Source organism: Coturnix japonica, chromosome W (assembly GCF_054131305.1).
Source record: "Coturnix japonica strain WE chromosome W, WE-NBRP24, whole genome shotgun sequence".
In the NCBI taxonomy this organism is placed as follows: Eukaryota; Metazoa; Chordata; class Aves; order Galliformes; family Phasianidae; genus Coturnix; species Coturnix japonica.
Window position 1 is genome coordinate 28009026 of NC_140701.1, and position 16234 is coordinate 28025259.

The 16234-nt window shown below is 35.8% G+C and overlaps 1 protein-coding gene across 1 annotated transcript; it reads left to right on the forward strand.

Moving 5' to 3' along the window:
* Window positions 1-14976: 14976 nt before the first annotated feature.
* On the forward strand, window positions 14977-15804 carry LOC146754644 (endogenous retrovirus group K member 24 Gag polyprotein-like). Its single transcript, XM_085527809.1, has one exon. It carries the CDS (start codon window positions 14977-14979, stop codon window positions 15802-15804), a length of 828 nt encoding a protein of 275 aa, XP_085383935.1.
* The last annotated feature ends 430 nt before the right edge of the window (window positions 15805-16234 follow it).

The window sequence follows — 16234 nt, forward strand, 5'->3', positions numbered from 1 at the left end:
ATAGCAATTTCTCCCTAAATTACTGGTTTTCATCCCCAAAAGAAGACACATTGTCTTTAAAATGATGCTTTGTAACAAATTATGACTCATTGATTCCAGAATATCTGTCTTCCCCTACAAAATAATGACATTAACATAAGAATTATCCATTTCAGACAAATTTCCGATGTGTTTCACACTAATATCAATACTTACACCAGAAAAAAATGTGTTCTCTCTTAGGTATCACTCTGGAATCTTGCCAAAAATTCATTTTCTTACCAATACAAAGCTTTTCAACATTACAAGTAGCATTTTCTACCCAAAAAAGTGGTTTTCATCCCCAATAGAAATCGTTTTCTCTACAAATGGTCCCTTGTAGCAACATATGAAACACTGTTATTGGAATACCTCTTTCCTTCTTCAAAATAAGGACATTTCCAACAGAAATATCGATTTCTGACAAATTTTAGAAGAATGTCACACAAATATCAGTACCTATCCCAGAAATAAAAAGTTCTCTCCTAAGAATCATTCTTTATCCTTGCAAAAACATGGTTTTCGCACCAAAATAATGCTTTTTATCCCTTTAAAATAGCGTTTTCCCAGAAATACTGGTTTTCATCCCCAAAAGAAGACATTTTCTCTACAAAACGAAGCTTTGTAGCAAAATATGACACATTGTTTCCAGAATACCTTTTCTCTTCTACAAATTGAGGACATTACTAACAGAAATACCTTTTCTCCTCTAAAAATAAGGACATTTCCAACAGATATATCCTTTTCTGACAGATTTTAGAAAAATTTCACAGGAATATCAATACTTATACCAGAAATAAAAAGGTCTCTCTTAGGTATCACTCTTTACCCTTGCAAAAATATGGTTTTCTTACCAAAATAAGGTTTTTCATCTCTACAAACAGCATTTTCTAAAAGTACAGGTGGTTTTCATCACCAAAAGAAATCGATTTCTCTACAAAATTATCGTTTGTATCCAAATACGACACACTGTTTCCAGAATAACTCTTTTCATCTAAAAAAGAATGACATTTCCAACAGAAATATCGATTTCTGACAAATTTTAGAAGTAGGTCACATGAATATCGATACTTATCCCACGAATGAACAGTACGCTCTTAGGTATCACTCTTCATCCTTGCAAAACTATGGTTTTCTTCCCAAACTAATGCTTTTCATCCCTACAAATAGATATTTCTCCCTAAATTACTGGTTTTCATCCCCAAACGAAGACACATTGTCTTTAAAATGATGCTTTGTAACAAATTATGACTCATTGATTCCTGAATATCTGTCTTCCCCTACAAAATAATGACATTAACATAAGAATTATCCATTTCAGACAAATTTCCGATGTGTTTCACACTAATATCAATACTTACACCAGAAAAAAATGTGTTCTCTCTTAGGTATCACTCTTGAATCTTGCCAAAAATTCATTTTCTTACCAATACAAAGCTTTTCGTCATTACAAGTAGCATTTTCTACCCAAAAAAGTGGTTTTCATCCCCAATAGAAATCGTTTTCTCTACAAATGGTCCCTTGTAGCAACATATGAAACACTGTTATTGGAATACCTCTTTCCCTCTTCAAAATAAGGACATTCCCAACAGAAATATCGATTTCTGACAAATTTTAGAAGAACGTCACACAGATATCAGAACCTATCCCAGAAATAAAAAGTTCTCTCCTAAGAATCATTCTTTATCCTTGCAAAAACATGGTTTTCGCACCAAAATAATGCTTTTTATCCCTTTAAAATAGGGTTGTTTCCCAGAAATACTGGTTTTCATCCCCAAAAGAAGACATTTTCTCTACAAAACGAAGCTTTGTAGCAAAATATGACACATTGTTTCCAGAATACCTTTTCTCTTCTACAAACTGAGGACATTACTAACAGAAATACCTTTTCTCCTCTACAAAATAAGGACATTTCCAACAGATATATCCTTTCCTGACAGATTTTAGAAAAATTTCACAGGAATATCAATACTTATACCAGAAATAAAAAGGTCTCTCTTAGGTATCACTCTTTACCCTGGTAAATATATGGTTTTCTTACCAAAATAAGGTTTTTCATCTCTACAAACAGCATTTTCTAAACGTAAAGGTGGTTTTCATCACCAAAAGAAATCAATTTCTCTACAAAATTATCGTTTGTAGCCAAATATGACACACTGTTTCCAGAATAACTCTTTTCATCTAAAAATAATGACATTTCCAACAGAAATATCGATTTCTGACAAATTTTAGAAGTAGGTCACATGAATATCAACACTTATCCCAGAAATGAAAAGTACACTCTTAGGTATCACTCTTCATCCTTGCAAAACTATGGTTTTCTTCCCAAACTAATGCTTTTCATCCCTACAAATAGCAATTTCTCCCTAAATTACTGCTTTTCATCCCCAAAAGAAGACACATTCTCTTTAAAATGATGCTTTGTAACAAATTATGACTCATTGATTCCTGAATATCTGTCTTCCCCTACAAAATAATGACATTAACATAAGAATTATCCATTTCAGACAAATTTCCGATGTGTTTCACACTAATATCAATACTTACACCAGAAAAAAATGTGTTCTCACTTAGGTATCACTCTTGAATCTTGCCAAAAATTCATTTTCTTACCAATACAAAGCTTTTCATCATTACAAGTAGCATTTTCTACCCAAAAAAATGGTTTTCATCCCCAATAGAAATCGTTTTCTCTACAAATGGTCCCTTGTAGCAACATATGAAACACTGTTATTGGAATACCTCTTTCCCTCTTCAAAATAAGGACATTTCCAACAGAAATATCGATTTCTGACCAATTTTAGAAGAATGTTACACAAATATCAGTACATATCCCAGAAATATAAAGTTCTCTCCTAAGAATCATTCTTTATCCTTGCAAGGACATGGTTTTCTCACCAAAATAACACTTTTTATCCCTTTAAAATAGCGTTGTTTCCCAGAAATATTGGTTTTCATTCCCAAAAGAAGACATTTCCTCTACAAAATGAAGCTTTGTAGCCAAATATGACACACTGTTTCCAGAATAACTTTTTTCATCTAAAAAAGAATGACATTTCCAACAGAAATATCGATTTCTGACCAGTTGCAGAAGAATGTCACACAAAAATCAGAACCTATCGTAGATATAAAAAGTTCTCTCCTAAGAATCATTCTTTATCCTTGCAAAAACATGGTTTTCTCACCAAAATAATGCTTTTATCCCTTTAAAATAGCGTTGTTTCCCAGAAATACTGGTTTTCATCCCCAAAAGAAGACATTTTCTCTACAAAATGAAGCTTTGTAGCAAAATATGAAACATTGTTTCCAGAATACCATTTCTCTTCTACAAATTGAGGACATTACTAACGGAAATACCTTTTCTCCTCTACAAAATAAGGATATTTTCAACAGATGTATCTATTTCTGACAGATTTTAGAAAAATTTCACAGGAATATCAATACTTATACCAGAAATAAAAAGGTCTCTCTTAGGTATCGCTCTTTACCCTGGCAAATATATGCTTTTCTTACCAAAATAAGGTTTTTCATCTCTACAAACAGCATTTTCTAAACATAAAGGTGGTTTTCATCACCAAAAGATATCGATTTCTCTACAAAATTATCGTTTGTAGCCAAATATGACACATTGTTTCCAGAATAACTCTTTTCATCTAAAAAACAATGACATTTCCAACAGAAATACCGATTTCTGAAAAATTGTAGAAGTAGGTCACATGAATATCGATACTTATCCCAGAAACGAAAAGTACACTCTTAGGTATCACTCTTCATCCTTGCAAAACTATGGTTTTCTTCCCAAACTAATGATTTTCATCCCTACAAATAGCAATTTCTCCCTAAATTACTGCTTTTCATCCCCAAAAGAAGACACATTCTCTTTAAAATGATGCTTTGTAACAAATTATGACTCACTGATTCCTGAATATCTGTCTTCCCCTACAAAATAATGACATTAACATAAGAATTATCCATTTCAGACAAATTTCCGATGTGTTTCACACTAATATCAATACTTACACCAGAAAAAAATGTGTTCTCTCTTAGGTATCACTCTTGAATCTTGCCAAAAATTCATTTTCTTACCAATACAAAGCTTTTCATCATTACAAGTAGCGTTTTCTACCCAAAAAAGTGGTTTTCATCCCCAATAGAAATCGTTTTCTCTACAAATGGTCCCTTGCAGCAACATATGAAACACTGTTATTGGAATACCTCTTTCCCTCTTCAAAATAAGGACATTTCCAACAGAAATATCGATTTCTGACAAATTTTAGAAGAATGTCACACAAATATCAGAACCTATCCCAGAAATAAAAAGTTCTCTCCTAAGAATCATTCTTTATCCTTGCAAAAACATGGTTTTCTCACCAAAATAATGCTTTTTATCCCTTTAAAATAGGGTTGTTTCCCAGAAATACTGCTTTTCATCCCCAAAAGAAGACATTTTCTCTACAAAACGAAGCTTTGTAGTACAATATGACACATTGTTTCCAGAATACCTTTTCTCTTCTACAAACTGAGGACATTACTAACAGAAATACCTTTTCTCCTCTACAAAATAAGGACATTTCCAACAGATATATCCTTTTCTGACAGATTTTAGAAAAATTTCACAGGAATATCAATACTTATACCAGAAATAAAAAGGTCTCTCTTAGGTATCACTCTTTACCCTTGCAAATATATGGTTTTCTTACCAAAATAATGTTTTTCATCTCTACAAACAGCATTTTCTAAACGTAAAGGTGGTTTTCATCACCAAAAGAAATCGATTTCTCTACAAAATTATCGTTTGTAGCCAAATATGACACACTGTTTCCAGAATAACTCTTTTCATCTTAAAATAATGACATTTCCAACAGAAATATCGATTTCTGACAAATTTTAGAAGTAGGTCACATGAATATCAACACTTATCCCACGAATGAACAGTACGCTCTTAGGTATCACTCTTCATCCTTGCAAAACTATGGTTTTCTTCCCAAACTAATGCTTTTCATCCCTACAAATAGCAATTTCTCCCTAAATTACTGGTTTTCATCCCCAAAAGAAGACACATTCTCTTTAAAATGATGCTTTGTAACAAATTATGACTCATTGATTCCAGAATATCTGTCTTCCCCTACAAAATAATGACATTAACATAAGAATTATCCATTTCAGACAAATTTCCGATGTGTTTCACACTAATATCAATACTTACACCAGAAAAAAATGTGTTCTCTCTTAGGTATCACTCTTGAATCTTGACAAAAATTCATTTTCTTACCAATACAAAGCTTTTCATCATTACAAGTAGCATTTTCTACCCAAAAAAATGGTTTTCATCCCCAATAGAAATCGTTTTCTCTACAAATGGTCCCTTGTAGCAACATATGAAACACTGTTATTGGAATACCTCTTTCCCTCTTAAAAATAAGGACATTTCCAACAGAAATATCGATTTCTGATCAATTTTAGAAGAATGTCACAGAAATATCAGTACCTATCCTGGAAATAAAAGTTCTCTCCTAAGAATCAATCTTTATCCTTGCAAGGACATGGTTTTCTCACCAAAATAATGCTTTTTATCTTTTTAAAATAGCGTTGTTTCCCAGAAATATTGGTTTTCATCCCCAAAAGAAGACATTTCCTCTACAAAATGAAGCTTTGTAGCCAAATATGACACACTGTTTCCAGAATAACTCTTTTCATCTAAAAATAATGACATTTCCAACAGAAATATCGATTTCTGACAAATTTTAGAAGTAGGTCACATGAATATCAACACTTATCCCAGAAACGAAAAGTACACTCTTAGGTATCACTCTTCATCCTTGAAAAACTATGGTTTTCTTCCCAAACTAATGCTTTTCATCCCTACAAATAGCAATTTCTCCCTAAATTACTGCTTTTCATCCCCAAAAGAAGACACATTCTCTTTAAAATGATGCTTTGTAACAAATTATGACTCATTGATTCCTGAATATCTGTCTTCCCCTACAAAATAATGACATTAACATAAGAATTATCCATTTAAGACAAATTTCCGATGTGTTTCACACTAATATCAATACTTACACCAGAAAAAAATGTGTTCTCTCTTAGGTATCACTCTTGAATCTTGCCAAAAATTCATTTTCTTACCAATACAAAGCTTTTCGTCATTACAAGTAGCATTTTCTACACAAAAAAGTGGTTTTCATCCCCAATAGAAATCGTTTTCTCTACAAATGGTCCCTTGCAGCAACATATGAAACACTGTTATTGGAATACCTCTTTCCCTCTTCAAAATAAGGACATTTCCAACAGAAATATCGATTTCTGACCAATTTTAGAAGAATGTCACACAAATATCAGTACCTATCCCAGAAATAAAAAGTTCTCTCCTAATAATCATTCTTTTATTTGCAAAAACATGGTTTTCTCACCAAAATAATGCTTTTTATCCCTTTAAAATAGCGTTCTTTCCCAGAAATACTGGTTTTCATCCCCAAAAGAAGACATTTTCTCTACAAAACGAAGCTTTGTAGCAAAATATGACACATTGTTTCCAGAATAACTTTTCTCTTCTACAAACTGAGGACATTACTAACAGAAATACCTTTTCTCCTCTACAAAATAAGGACATTTCCAACAGATATATCCTTTTCTGACAGATTTTAGAAAAATTTCACAGGAATATCAATACTTATACCAGAAATAAAAAGGTCTCTCTTAGGTATCACTCTTTACCCTTGCAAAAAATATGGTTTTCTTACCAAAATAAGGTTTTCATCTCTACAAACAGCATTTTCTAAACGTAAAGGTGGTTTTCATCACCAAAAGAAATCGATTTCTCTACAAAATTATCGTTTGTAGCCAAATACGACACACTGTTTCCAGAATAACTCTTTTCATCTGAAAACGAATGACATTTCCAACAGAAATATCGATTTCTGACAGATTTTAGAAGTAGGTCACATGAATATCGATACTTATCCCAGAAGCGAAAAGTACACTCTTAGGTATCACTCTTCATCCTTGCAAAACTATGGTTTTCTTCCCAAACTAATGCTTTTCATCCCTACAAATAGCAATTTCTCCCTAAATTACTGGTTTTCATCCCCAAAAGAAGACACATTGTCTTTAAAATGATGCTTTGTAACAAATTATGACTCATTGATTCCAGAATATCTGTCTTCCCCTACAAAATAATGACATTAACATAAGAATTATCCATTTCAGACAAATTTCCGATGTGTTTCACACTAATATCAATACTTACACCAGAAAAAAATGTGTTCTCTCTTAGGTATCACTCTGGAATCTTGCCAAAAATTCATTTTCTTACCAATACAAAGCTTTTCAACATTACAAGTAGCATTTTCTACCCAAAAAAGTGGTTTTCATCCCCAATAGAAATCGTTTTCTCTACAAATGGTCCCTTGTAGCAACATATGAAACACTGTTATTGGAATACCTCTTTCCTTCTTCAAAATAAGGACATTTCCAACAGAAATATCGATTTCTGACAAATTTTAGAAGAATGTCACACAAATATCAGTACCTATCCCAGAAATAAAAAGTTCTCTCCTAAGAATCATTCTTTATCCTTGCAAAAACATGGTTTTCGCACCAAAATAATGCTTTTTATCCCTTTAAAATAGCGTTTTCCCAGAAATACTGGTTTTCATCCCCAAAAGAAGACATTTTCTCTACAAAACGAAGCTTTGTAGCAAAATATGACACATTGTTTCCAGAATACCTTTTCTCTTCTACAAATTGAGGACATTACTAACAGAAATACCTTTTCTCCTCTAAAAATAAGGACATTTCCAACAGATATATCCTTTTCTGACAGATTTTAGAAAAATTTCACAGGAATATCAATACTTATACCAGAAATAAAAAGGTCTCTCTTAGGTATCACTCTTTACCCTTGCAAAAATATGGTTTTCTTACCAAAATAAGGTTTTTCATCTCTACAAACAGCATTTTCTAAAAGTACAGGTGGTTTTCATCACCAAAAGAAATCGATTTCTCTACAAAATTATCGTTTGTATCCAAATACGACACACTGTTTCCAGAATAACTCTTTTCATCTAAAAAAGAATGACATTTCCAACAGAAATATCGATTTCTGACAAATTTTAGAAGTAGGTCACATGAATATCGATACTTATCCCACGAATGAACAGTACGCTCTTAGGTATCACTCTTCATCCTTGCAAAACTATGGTTTTCTTCCCAAACTAATGCTTTTCATCCCTACAAATAGATATTTCTCCCTAAATTACTGGTTTTCATCCCCAAACGAAGACACATTGTCTTTAAAATGATGCTTTGTAACAAATTATGACTCATTGATTCCTGAATATCTGTCTTCCCCTACAAAATAATGACATTAACATAAGAATTATCCATTTCAGACAAATTTCCGATGTGTTTCACACTAATATCAATACTTACACCAGAAAAAAATGTGTTCTCTCTTAGGTATCACTCTTGAATCTTGCCAAAAATTCATTTTCTTACCAATACAAAGCTTTTCGTCATTACAAGTAGCATTTTCTACCCAAAAAAGTGGTTTTCATCCCCAATAGAAATCGTTTTCTCTACAAATGGTCCCTTGTAGCAACATATGAAACACTGTTATTGGAATACCTCTTTCCCTCTTCAAAATAAGGACATTCCCAACAGAAATATCGATTTCTGACAAATTTTAGAAGAACGTCACACAGATATCAGAACCTATCCCAGAAATAAAAAGTTCTCTCCTAAGAATCATTCTTTATCCTTGCAAAAACATGGTTTTCGCACCAAAATAATGCTTTTTATCCCTTTAAAATAGCGTTGTTTCCCAGAAATACTGGTTTTCATCCCCAAAAGAAGACATTTTCTCTACAAAACGAAGCTTTGTAGCAAAATATGACACATTGTTTCCAGAATACCTTTTCTCTTCTACAAACTGAGGACATTACTAACAGAAATACCTTTTCTCCTCTACAAAATAAGGACATTTCCAACAGATATATCCTTTCCTGACAGATTTTAGAAAAATTTCACAGGAATATCAATACTTATACCAGAAATAAAAAGGTCTCTCTTAGGTATCACTCTTTACCCTGGTAAATATATGGTTTTCTTACCAAAATAAGGTTTTTCATCTCTACAAACAGCATTTTCTAAACGTAAAGGTGGTTTTCATCACCAAAAGAAATCAATTTCTCTACAAAATTATCGTTTGTAGCCAAATATGACACACTGTTTCCAGAATAACTCTTTTCATCTAAAAATAATGACATTTCCAACAGAAATATCGATTTCTGACAAATTTTAGAAGTAGGTCACATGAATATCAACACTTATCCCAGAAATGAAAAGTACACTCTTAGGTATCACTCTTCATCCTTGCAAAACTATGGTTTTCTTCCCAAACTAATGCTTTTCATCCCTACAAATAGCAATTTCTCCCTAAATTACTGCTTTTCATCCCCAAAAGAAGACACATTCTCTTTAAAATGATGCTTTGTAACAAATTATGACTCATTGATTCCTGAATATCTGTCTTCCCCTACAAAATAATGACATTAACATAAGAATTATCCATTTCAGACAAATTTCCGATGTGTTTCACACTAATATCAATACTTACACCAGAAAAAAATGTGTTCTCACTTAGGTATCACTCTTGAATCTTGCCAAAAATTCATTTTCTTACCAATACAAAGCTTTTCATCATTACAAGTAGCATTTTCTACCCAAAAAAATGGTTTTCATCCCCAATAGAAATCGTTTTCTCTACAAATGGTCCCTTGTAGCAACATATGAAACACTGTTATTGGAATACCTCTTTCCCTCTTCAAAATAAGGACATTTCCAACAGAAATATCGATTTCTGACCAATTTTAGAAGAATGTTACACAAATATCAGTACATATCCCAGAAATATAAAGTTCTCTCCTAAGAATCATTCTTTATCCTTGCAAGGACATGGTTTTCTCACCAAAATAACACTTTTTATCCCTTTAAAATAGCGTTGTTTCCCAGAAATATTGGTTTTCATTCCCAAAAGAAGACATTTCCTCTACAAAATGAAGCTTTGTAGCCAAATATGACACACTGTTTCCAGAATAACTTTTTTCATCTAAAAAAGAATGACATTTCCAACAGAAATATCGATTTCTGACCAGTTGCAGAAGAATGTCACACAAAAATCAGAACCTATCGTAGATATAAAAAGTTCTCTCCTAAGAATCATTCTTTATCCTTGCAAAAACATGGTTTTCTCACCAAAATAATGCTTTTATCCCTTTAAAATAGCGTTGTTTCCCAGAAATACTGGTTTTCATCCCCAAAAGAAGACATTTTCTCTACAAAATGAAGCTTTGTAGCAAAATATGAAACATTGTTTCCAGAATACCATTTCTCTTCTACAAATTGAGGACATTACTAACGGAAATACCTTTTCTCCTCTACAAAATAAGGATATTTTCAACAGATGTATCTATTTCTGACAGATTTTAGAAAAATTTCACAGGAATATCAATACTTATACCAGAAATAAAAAGGTCTCTCTTAGGTATCGCTCTTTACCCTGGCAAATATATGCTTTTCTTACCAAAATAAGGTTTTTCATCTCTACAAACAGCATTTTCTAAACATAAAGGTGGTTTTCATCACCAAAAGATATCGATTTCTCTACAAAATTATCGTTTGTAGCCAAATATGACACATTGTTTCCAGAATAACTCTTTTCATCTAAAAAACAATGACATTTCCAACAGAAATACCGATTTCTGAAAAATTGTAGAAGTAGGTCACATGAATATCGATACTTATCCCAGAAACGAAAAGTACACTCTTAGGTATCACTCTTCATCCTTGCAAAACTATGGTTTTCTTCCCAAACTAATGATTTTCATCCCTACAAATAGCAATTTCTCCCTAAATTACTGCTTTTCATCCCCAAAAGAAGACACATTCTCTTTAAAATGATGCTTTGTAACAAATTATGACTCACTGATTCCTGAATATCTGTCTTCCCCTACAAAATAATGACATTAACATAAGAATTATCCATTTCAGACAAATTTCCGATGTGTTTCACACTAATATCAATACTTACACCAGAAAAAAATGTGTTCTCTCTTAGGTATCACTCTTGAATCTTGCCAAAAATTCATTTTCTTACCAATACAAAGCTTTTCATCATTACAAGTAGCGTTTTCTACCCAAAAAAGTGGTTTTCATCCCCAATAGAAATCGTTTTCTCTACAAATGGTCCCTTGCAGCAACATATGAAACACTGTTATTGGAATACCTCTTTCCCTCTTCAAAATAAGGACATTTCCAACAGAAATATCGATTTCTGACAAATTTTAGAAGAATGTCACACAAATATCAGAACCTATCCCAGAAATAAAAAGTTCTCTCCTAAGAATCATTCTTTATCCTTGCAAAAACATGGTTTTCTCACCAAAATAATGCTTTTTATCCCTTTAAAATAGGGTTGTTTCCCAGAAATACTGCTTTTCATCCCCAAAAGAAGACATTTTCTCTACAAAACGAAGCTTTGTAGTACAATATGACACATTGTTTCCAGAATACCTTTTCTCTTCTACAAACTGAGGACATTACTAACAGAAATACCTTTTCTCCTCTACAAAATAAGGACATTTCCAACAGATATATCCTTTTCTGACAGATTTTAGAAAAATTTCACAGGAATATCAATACTTATACCAGAAATAAAAAGGTCTCTCTTAGGTATCACTCTTTACCCTTGCAAATATATGGTTTTCTTACCAAAATAATGTTTTTCATCTCTACAAACAGCATTTTCTAAACGTAAAGGTGGTTTTCATCACCAAAAGAAATCGATTTCTCTACAAAATTATCGTTTGTAGCCAAATATGACACACTGTTTCCAGAATAACTCTTTTCATCTTAAAATAATGACATTTCCAACAGAAATATCGATTTCTGACAAATTTTAGAAGTAGGTCACATGAATATCAACACTTATCCCACGAATGAACAGTACGCTCTTAGGTATCACTCTTCATCCTTGCAAAACTATGGTTTTCTTCCCAAACTAATGCTTTTCATCCCTACAAATAGCAATTTCTCCCTAAATTACTGGTTTTCATCCCCAAAAGAAGACACATTCTCTTTAAAATGATGCTTTGTAACAAATTATGACTCATTGATTCCAGAATATCTGTCTTCCCCTACAAAATAATGACATTAACATAAGAATTATCCATTTCAGACAAATTTCCGATGTGTTTCACACTAATATCAATACTTACACCAGAAAAAAATGTGTTCTCTCTTAGGTATCACTCTTGAATCTTGACAAAAATTCATTTTCTTACCAATACAAAGCTTTTCATCATTACAAGTAGCATTTTCTACCCAAAAAAATGGTTTTCATCCCCAATAGAAATCGTTTTCTCTACAAATGGTCCCTTGTAGCAACATATGAAACACTGTTATTGGAATACCTCTTTCCCTCTTAAAAATAAGGACATTTCCAACAGAAATATCGATTTCTGATCAATTTTAGAAGAATGTCACAGAAATATCAGTACCTATCCTGGAAATAAAAGTTCTCTCCTAAGAATCAATCTTTATCCTTGCAAGGACATGGTTTTCTCACCAAAATAATGCTTTTTATCTTTTTAAAATAGCGTTGTTTCCCAGAAATATTGGTTTTCATCCCCAAAAGAAGACATTTCCTCTACAAAATGAAGCTTTGTAGCCAAATATGACACACTGTTTCCAGAATAACTTTTTTCATCTAAAAAAGAATGACATTTCCAACAGAAATATCGATTTCTGACCAGTTGTAGAAGAATGTCACACAAAAATCAGAACCTATCCTAGATATAAAAAGTTCTCTCCTAAGAATCATTCTTTATCCTTGCAAAAACATGGTTTTCTCACCAAAATAATGCTTTTTATCCCTTTAAAATAGCGTTGTTTCCCAGAAATACTGGTTTTCATCCCCAAAAGAAGACATTTTCTCTACAAAATGAAGCTTTGTAGCAAAATATGACACATTGTTTCCAGAATACCATTTCTCTTCTACAAATTGAGGACATTACTAACGGAAATACCTTTTCTCCTCTACAAAATAAGGACATTTTCAACAGATGTATCCTTTTCTGACAGATTTTAGAAAAATTTCACAGGAATATCAATACTTATACCAGAAATAAAAAGGTCTCTCTTAGGTATCACTCTTTACCCTGGCAAATATATGCTTTTCTTACCAAAATAAGGTTTTTCATCTCTACAAACAGCATTTTCTAAACATAAAGGTGGTTTTCATCACCAAAAGAAATCGATTTCTCTACAAAATTATCGTTTGTAGCCAAATATTGTGGGAATACAAGAAAAGCTGTTCAGAGCAGCAGCTGTGGAGCAAGATAAACAGCATGAGAACCAAGGACACCTCTGCAAGGAGAAGAAGAGTCTCACAGCTCTGATTGGTTATGTGCCTGCATGGACAGTTGAAAAGTGTTTTGTAGAATGCTTTGTTGACATGTAAGATGTTTGGGAAAGTTGTAAGGGCGGATGGGAAAGTTAGAAAATAACAACTTGTGAAGGTATATAAGGGATGTGAGAACTTGTAGTAAACGATTTGAATCGTTCACATCTGAGTCCGTGCCGAGTCGCTGCAAATGGCGCCCACCACGTGGAGCAAATCAACCCGTGGCTGAGCGAGCCCGGTCCGGCAGCGTCGCCCGACTGAACTTCGGAGAGACTGTTTCGCGCGCACCCGCACCGTTCTGCAGGACAGAAGGTGAGCAGTCGGGAACTATGGGGAGCTCACTAACGAAGGAGCAGAAAGTAAATCTCGAAGTATTGCGGTCAGTGTTACCGTATCAGGATAAGACTGTGTCTTCTAAAGCATTAGCTACTCTTCTTAAATGGATAAGCAAAAATGTCCCTGAATTTCCAAAAACTGAGTTCTCTCTCGATGGAGAACTTTGGGACAGAATCGGCTCAAAACTCTACGAGGCTTCTCTCGCTAAAGACAGAACGGCTGCTAAGCTGTTGCCCGTTTGGAGCCGGATAATGGAAGGGCTTAAGCAATCACGACGGGAAAGAATTTATTCCGACCATTCCCTGCCGCCCTCCGTCCCAACCCCGCCGCTGCCTCTCGCTGCGGGAAGCGGCCCGTGCCCGGATCCGACTGGCGGCTCCGACCCCCCCGCGATTCGGGGAGACGAAAAGCCGCAACCGCCCCCCCTCGCGCTCCCGCCGTTCGCTCCTCCCCCGACGCTCGCCGCGTTGCCGCCCTCTACGGCGCCCCCGCCCTTCGCCCCGCCTACGACGTTCGTCGCGCCGCTTCCGCCCCCCGCTCCGCCCACGACGCTCGCCGCGCCCCCGCCCTTCGCCCCGCCTACGACGTTCGTCGCTCCGCCCCCCGCTCCGCCTACGACGCTCGCAGCGCCTCCGCCCTCCGCTCCGCCCTCCGCTCCGCCCATGACGTTCTCTGCGCCACCGCCCTCCGCCCCCCCCACGTCGTGCGCTGCAGCGTCTGTGCAGCCGGCGTGTAACGTGATTAAAGACACGGACGGATCGAAACCAGGGGATCGTTGTGACCCAGGTCCAGTATATCCGGAATGCGAATCGGGCGCATTTCTTCCTGATGATAATTTGAAGGGAGCAGAAACGACAAATTTCCCTACAGCGTACTGTGGTGTCTTAGAGCAGTGCAGAAAAGAAGCAATATTAAGGGGTGATGCTGACACATTGCAAGCCTTTCCTGTGTTGTATCAGCCGAATCAGGTCCCCCGTTGGGAACCCCTGCCTTATGAGGCAGTGAAAGAGCTAAGGAAGTCAGTGAGAACATACGGAGTTCAGTCTACCTTTACATATAATCTTTTGGTTGCAATTGGTGATAGTTATGTTATGACTCCTCATGACTGGAAAAGTGTGTTACGAATGATCCTCTCTCCCATGCAATACACCGTGTTCATGACTGAATACCGGGATCAGGCTGCTGTCCAGGCCTTGAATAATTTGAACAATCTAAATCACATTGGCCTAGAGGAACTCATGGGGGAGGGGGTCCGGGCAACACCTCAGGCACAGGCACAGCTGGACAGGCAATGCCTGGAACAAGTTAAGACTTTGGTGTTGCGTGCTGTCCGTCGGGTTCCTGATATTAATTCACCCGATGCTTCATTTACTTCAATTAGGCAAGAGGCTACTGAGCCTTACATTAAATTTCTTGACCGTTTACAAAATTCATTAGAGAGACAAGTAGAAAATGAAGCTGCCCGAAATGTCTTGCTTAAGCAATTAGCAGTAGAAAACGCAAATGCAGACTGTCGAAAGGTTTTAAAGTCCCTAAGGAATGCAGACCCATCAATTACTGACTTGATTAAAGCCTGTCAAGATGTAGGCACAGAAAGTCATAAAATGGCCCTGCTAGCAGATTCATTGGCCACCCAACTTGATGCAGGGACAGCTCAAAAAGTAAAGTGTTACAATTGTGGAGAACCAGGTCATGTCCAACGGGACTGTAAAAAGCCCAAGCGAGTAAATAAAAATGCTTCTGCTGTTCCAACTCGACCCTGTCCACGGTGCAGGAAGGGGCTACACTGGGCTAGAGACTGCCGATCCAAACTTCCTGTTGCTGCACAGCCCTGCGATCTGCCGGGAAACGGCAAGAGGAGCGCGAGACCGCGCGCTATGACAGCAAATACGGTCCCGACTCAGCCAGACGCTGTCTGGCCAGCTCACTCAGACCAGCCACCGTTGGCAGCGCAGGAGTGGATTTGTCCACTGCCCAGTCAGTGACGCTGACTGATAGCACCGTGACTCTCATTCCAACAGGGGTAATGGGTCCCCTTGGGGACGGGCGTAGCGCCCTCTTGTTAGGACGTTCTTCTGTTACAAGGATGGGACTTTTTGTTTTACCTGGAGTTATAGATGCTGACCATACCGGGGAAATTAAGATAATGGCATGGACACCCTCACCCCCCTGTTTTATTCCAAAAGGCCAAAAAATAGCACAATTAGTCCCTTTTCATTCTATGACCAAACCTGGTATTAGAGATCGAACCGGTGGATTTGGGAGCACAGATAAACCTGTTGTGCTATGGACCACACAACTGTCAAAAGACAAACCATTATTACCATGCTTAGTAAATGGCAGGCAGTTATTAGGACTAGTGGATACTGGAGCTGATGTTACCATCATTAAGTCCAGTGATTGGCCCTCTGAGTG

Coding starts and splice junctions, on each gene's coding strand:
- LOC146754644 (XM_085527809.1), top strand. CDS start 14,977: ATGACTGAATACCGGGATCAGGCTGCTGTCCAGGCCTTGAATAATTTG.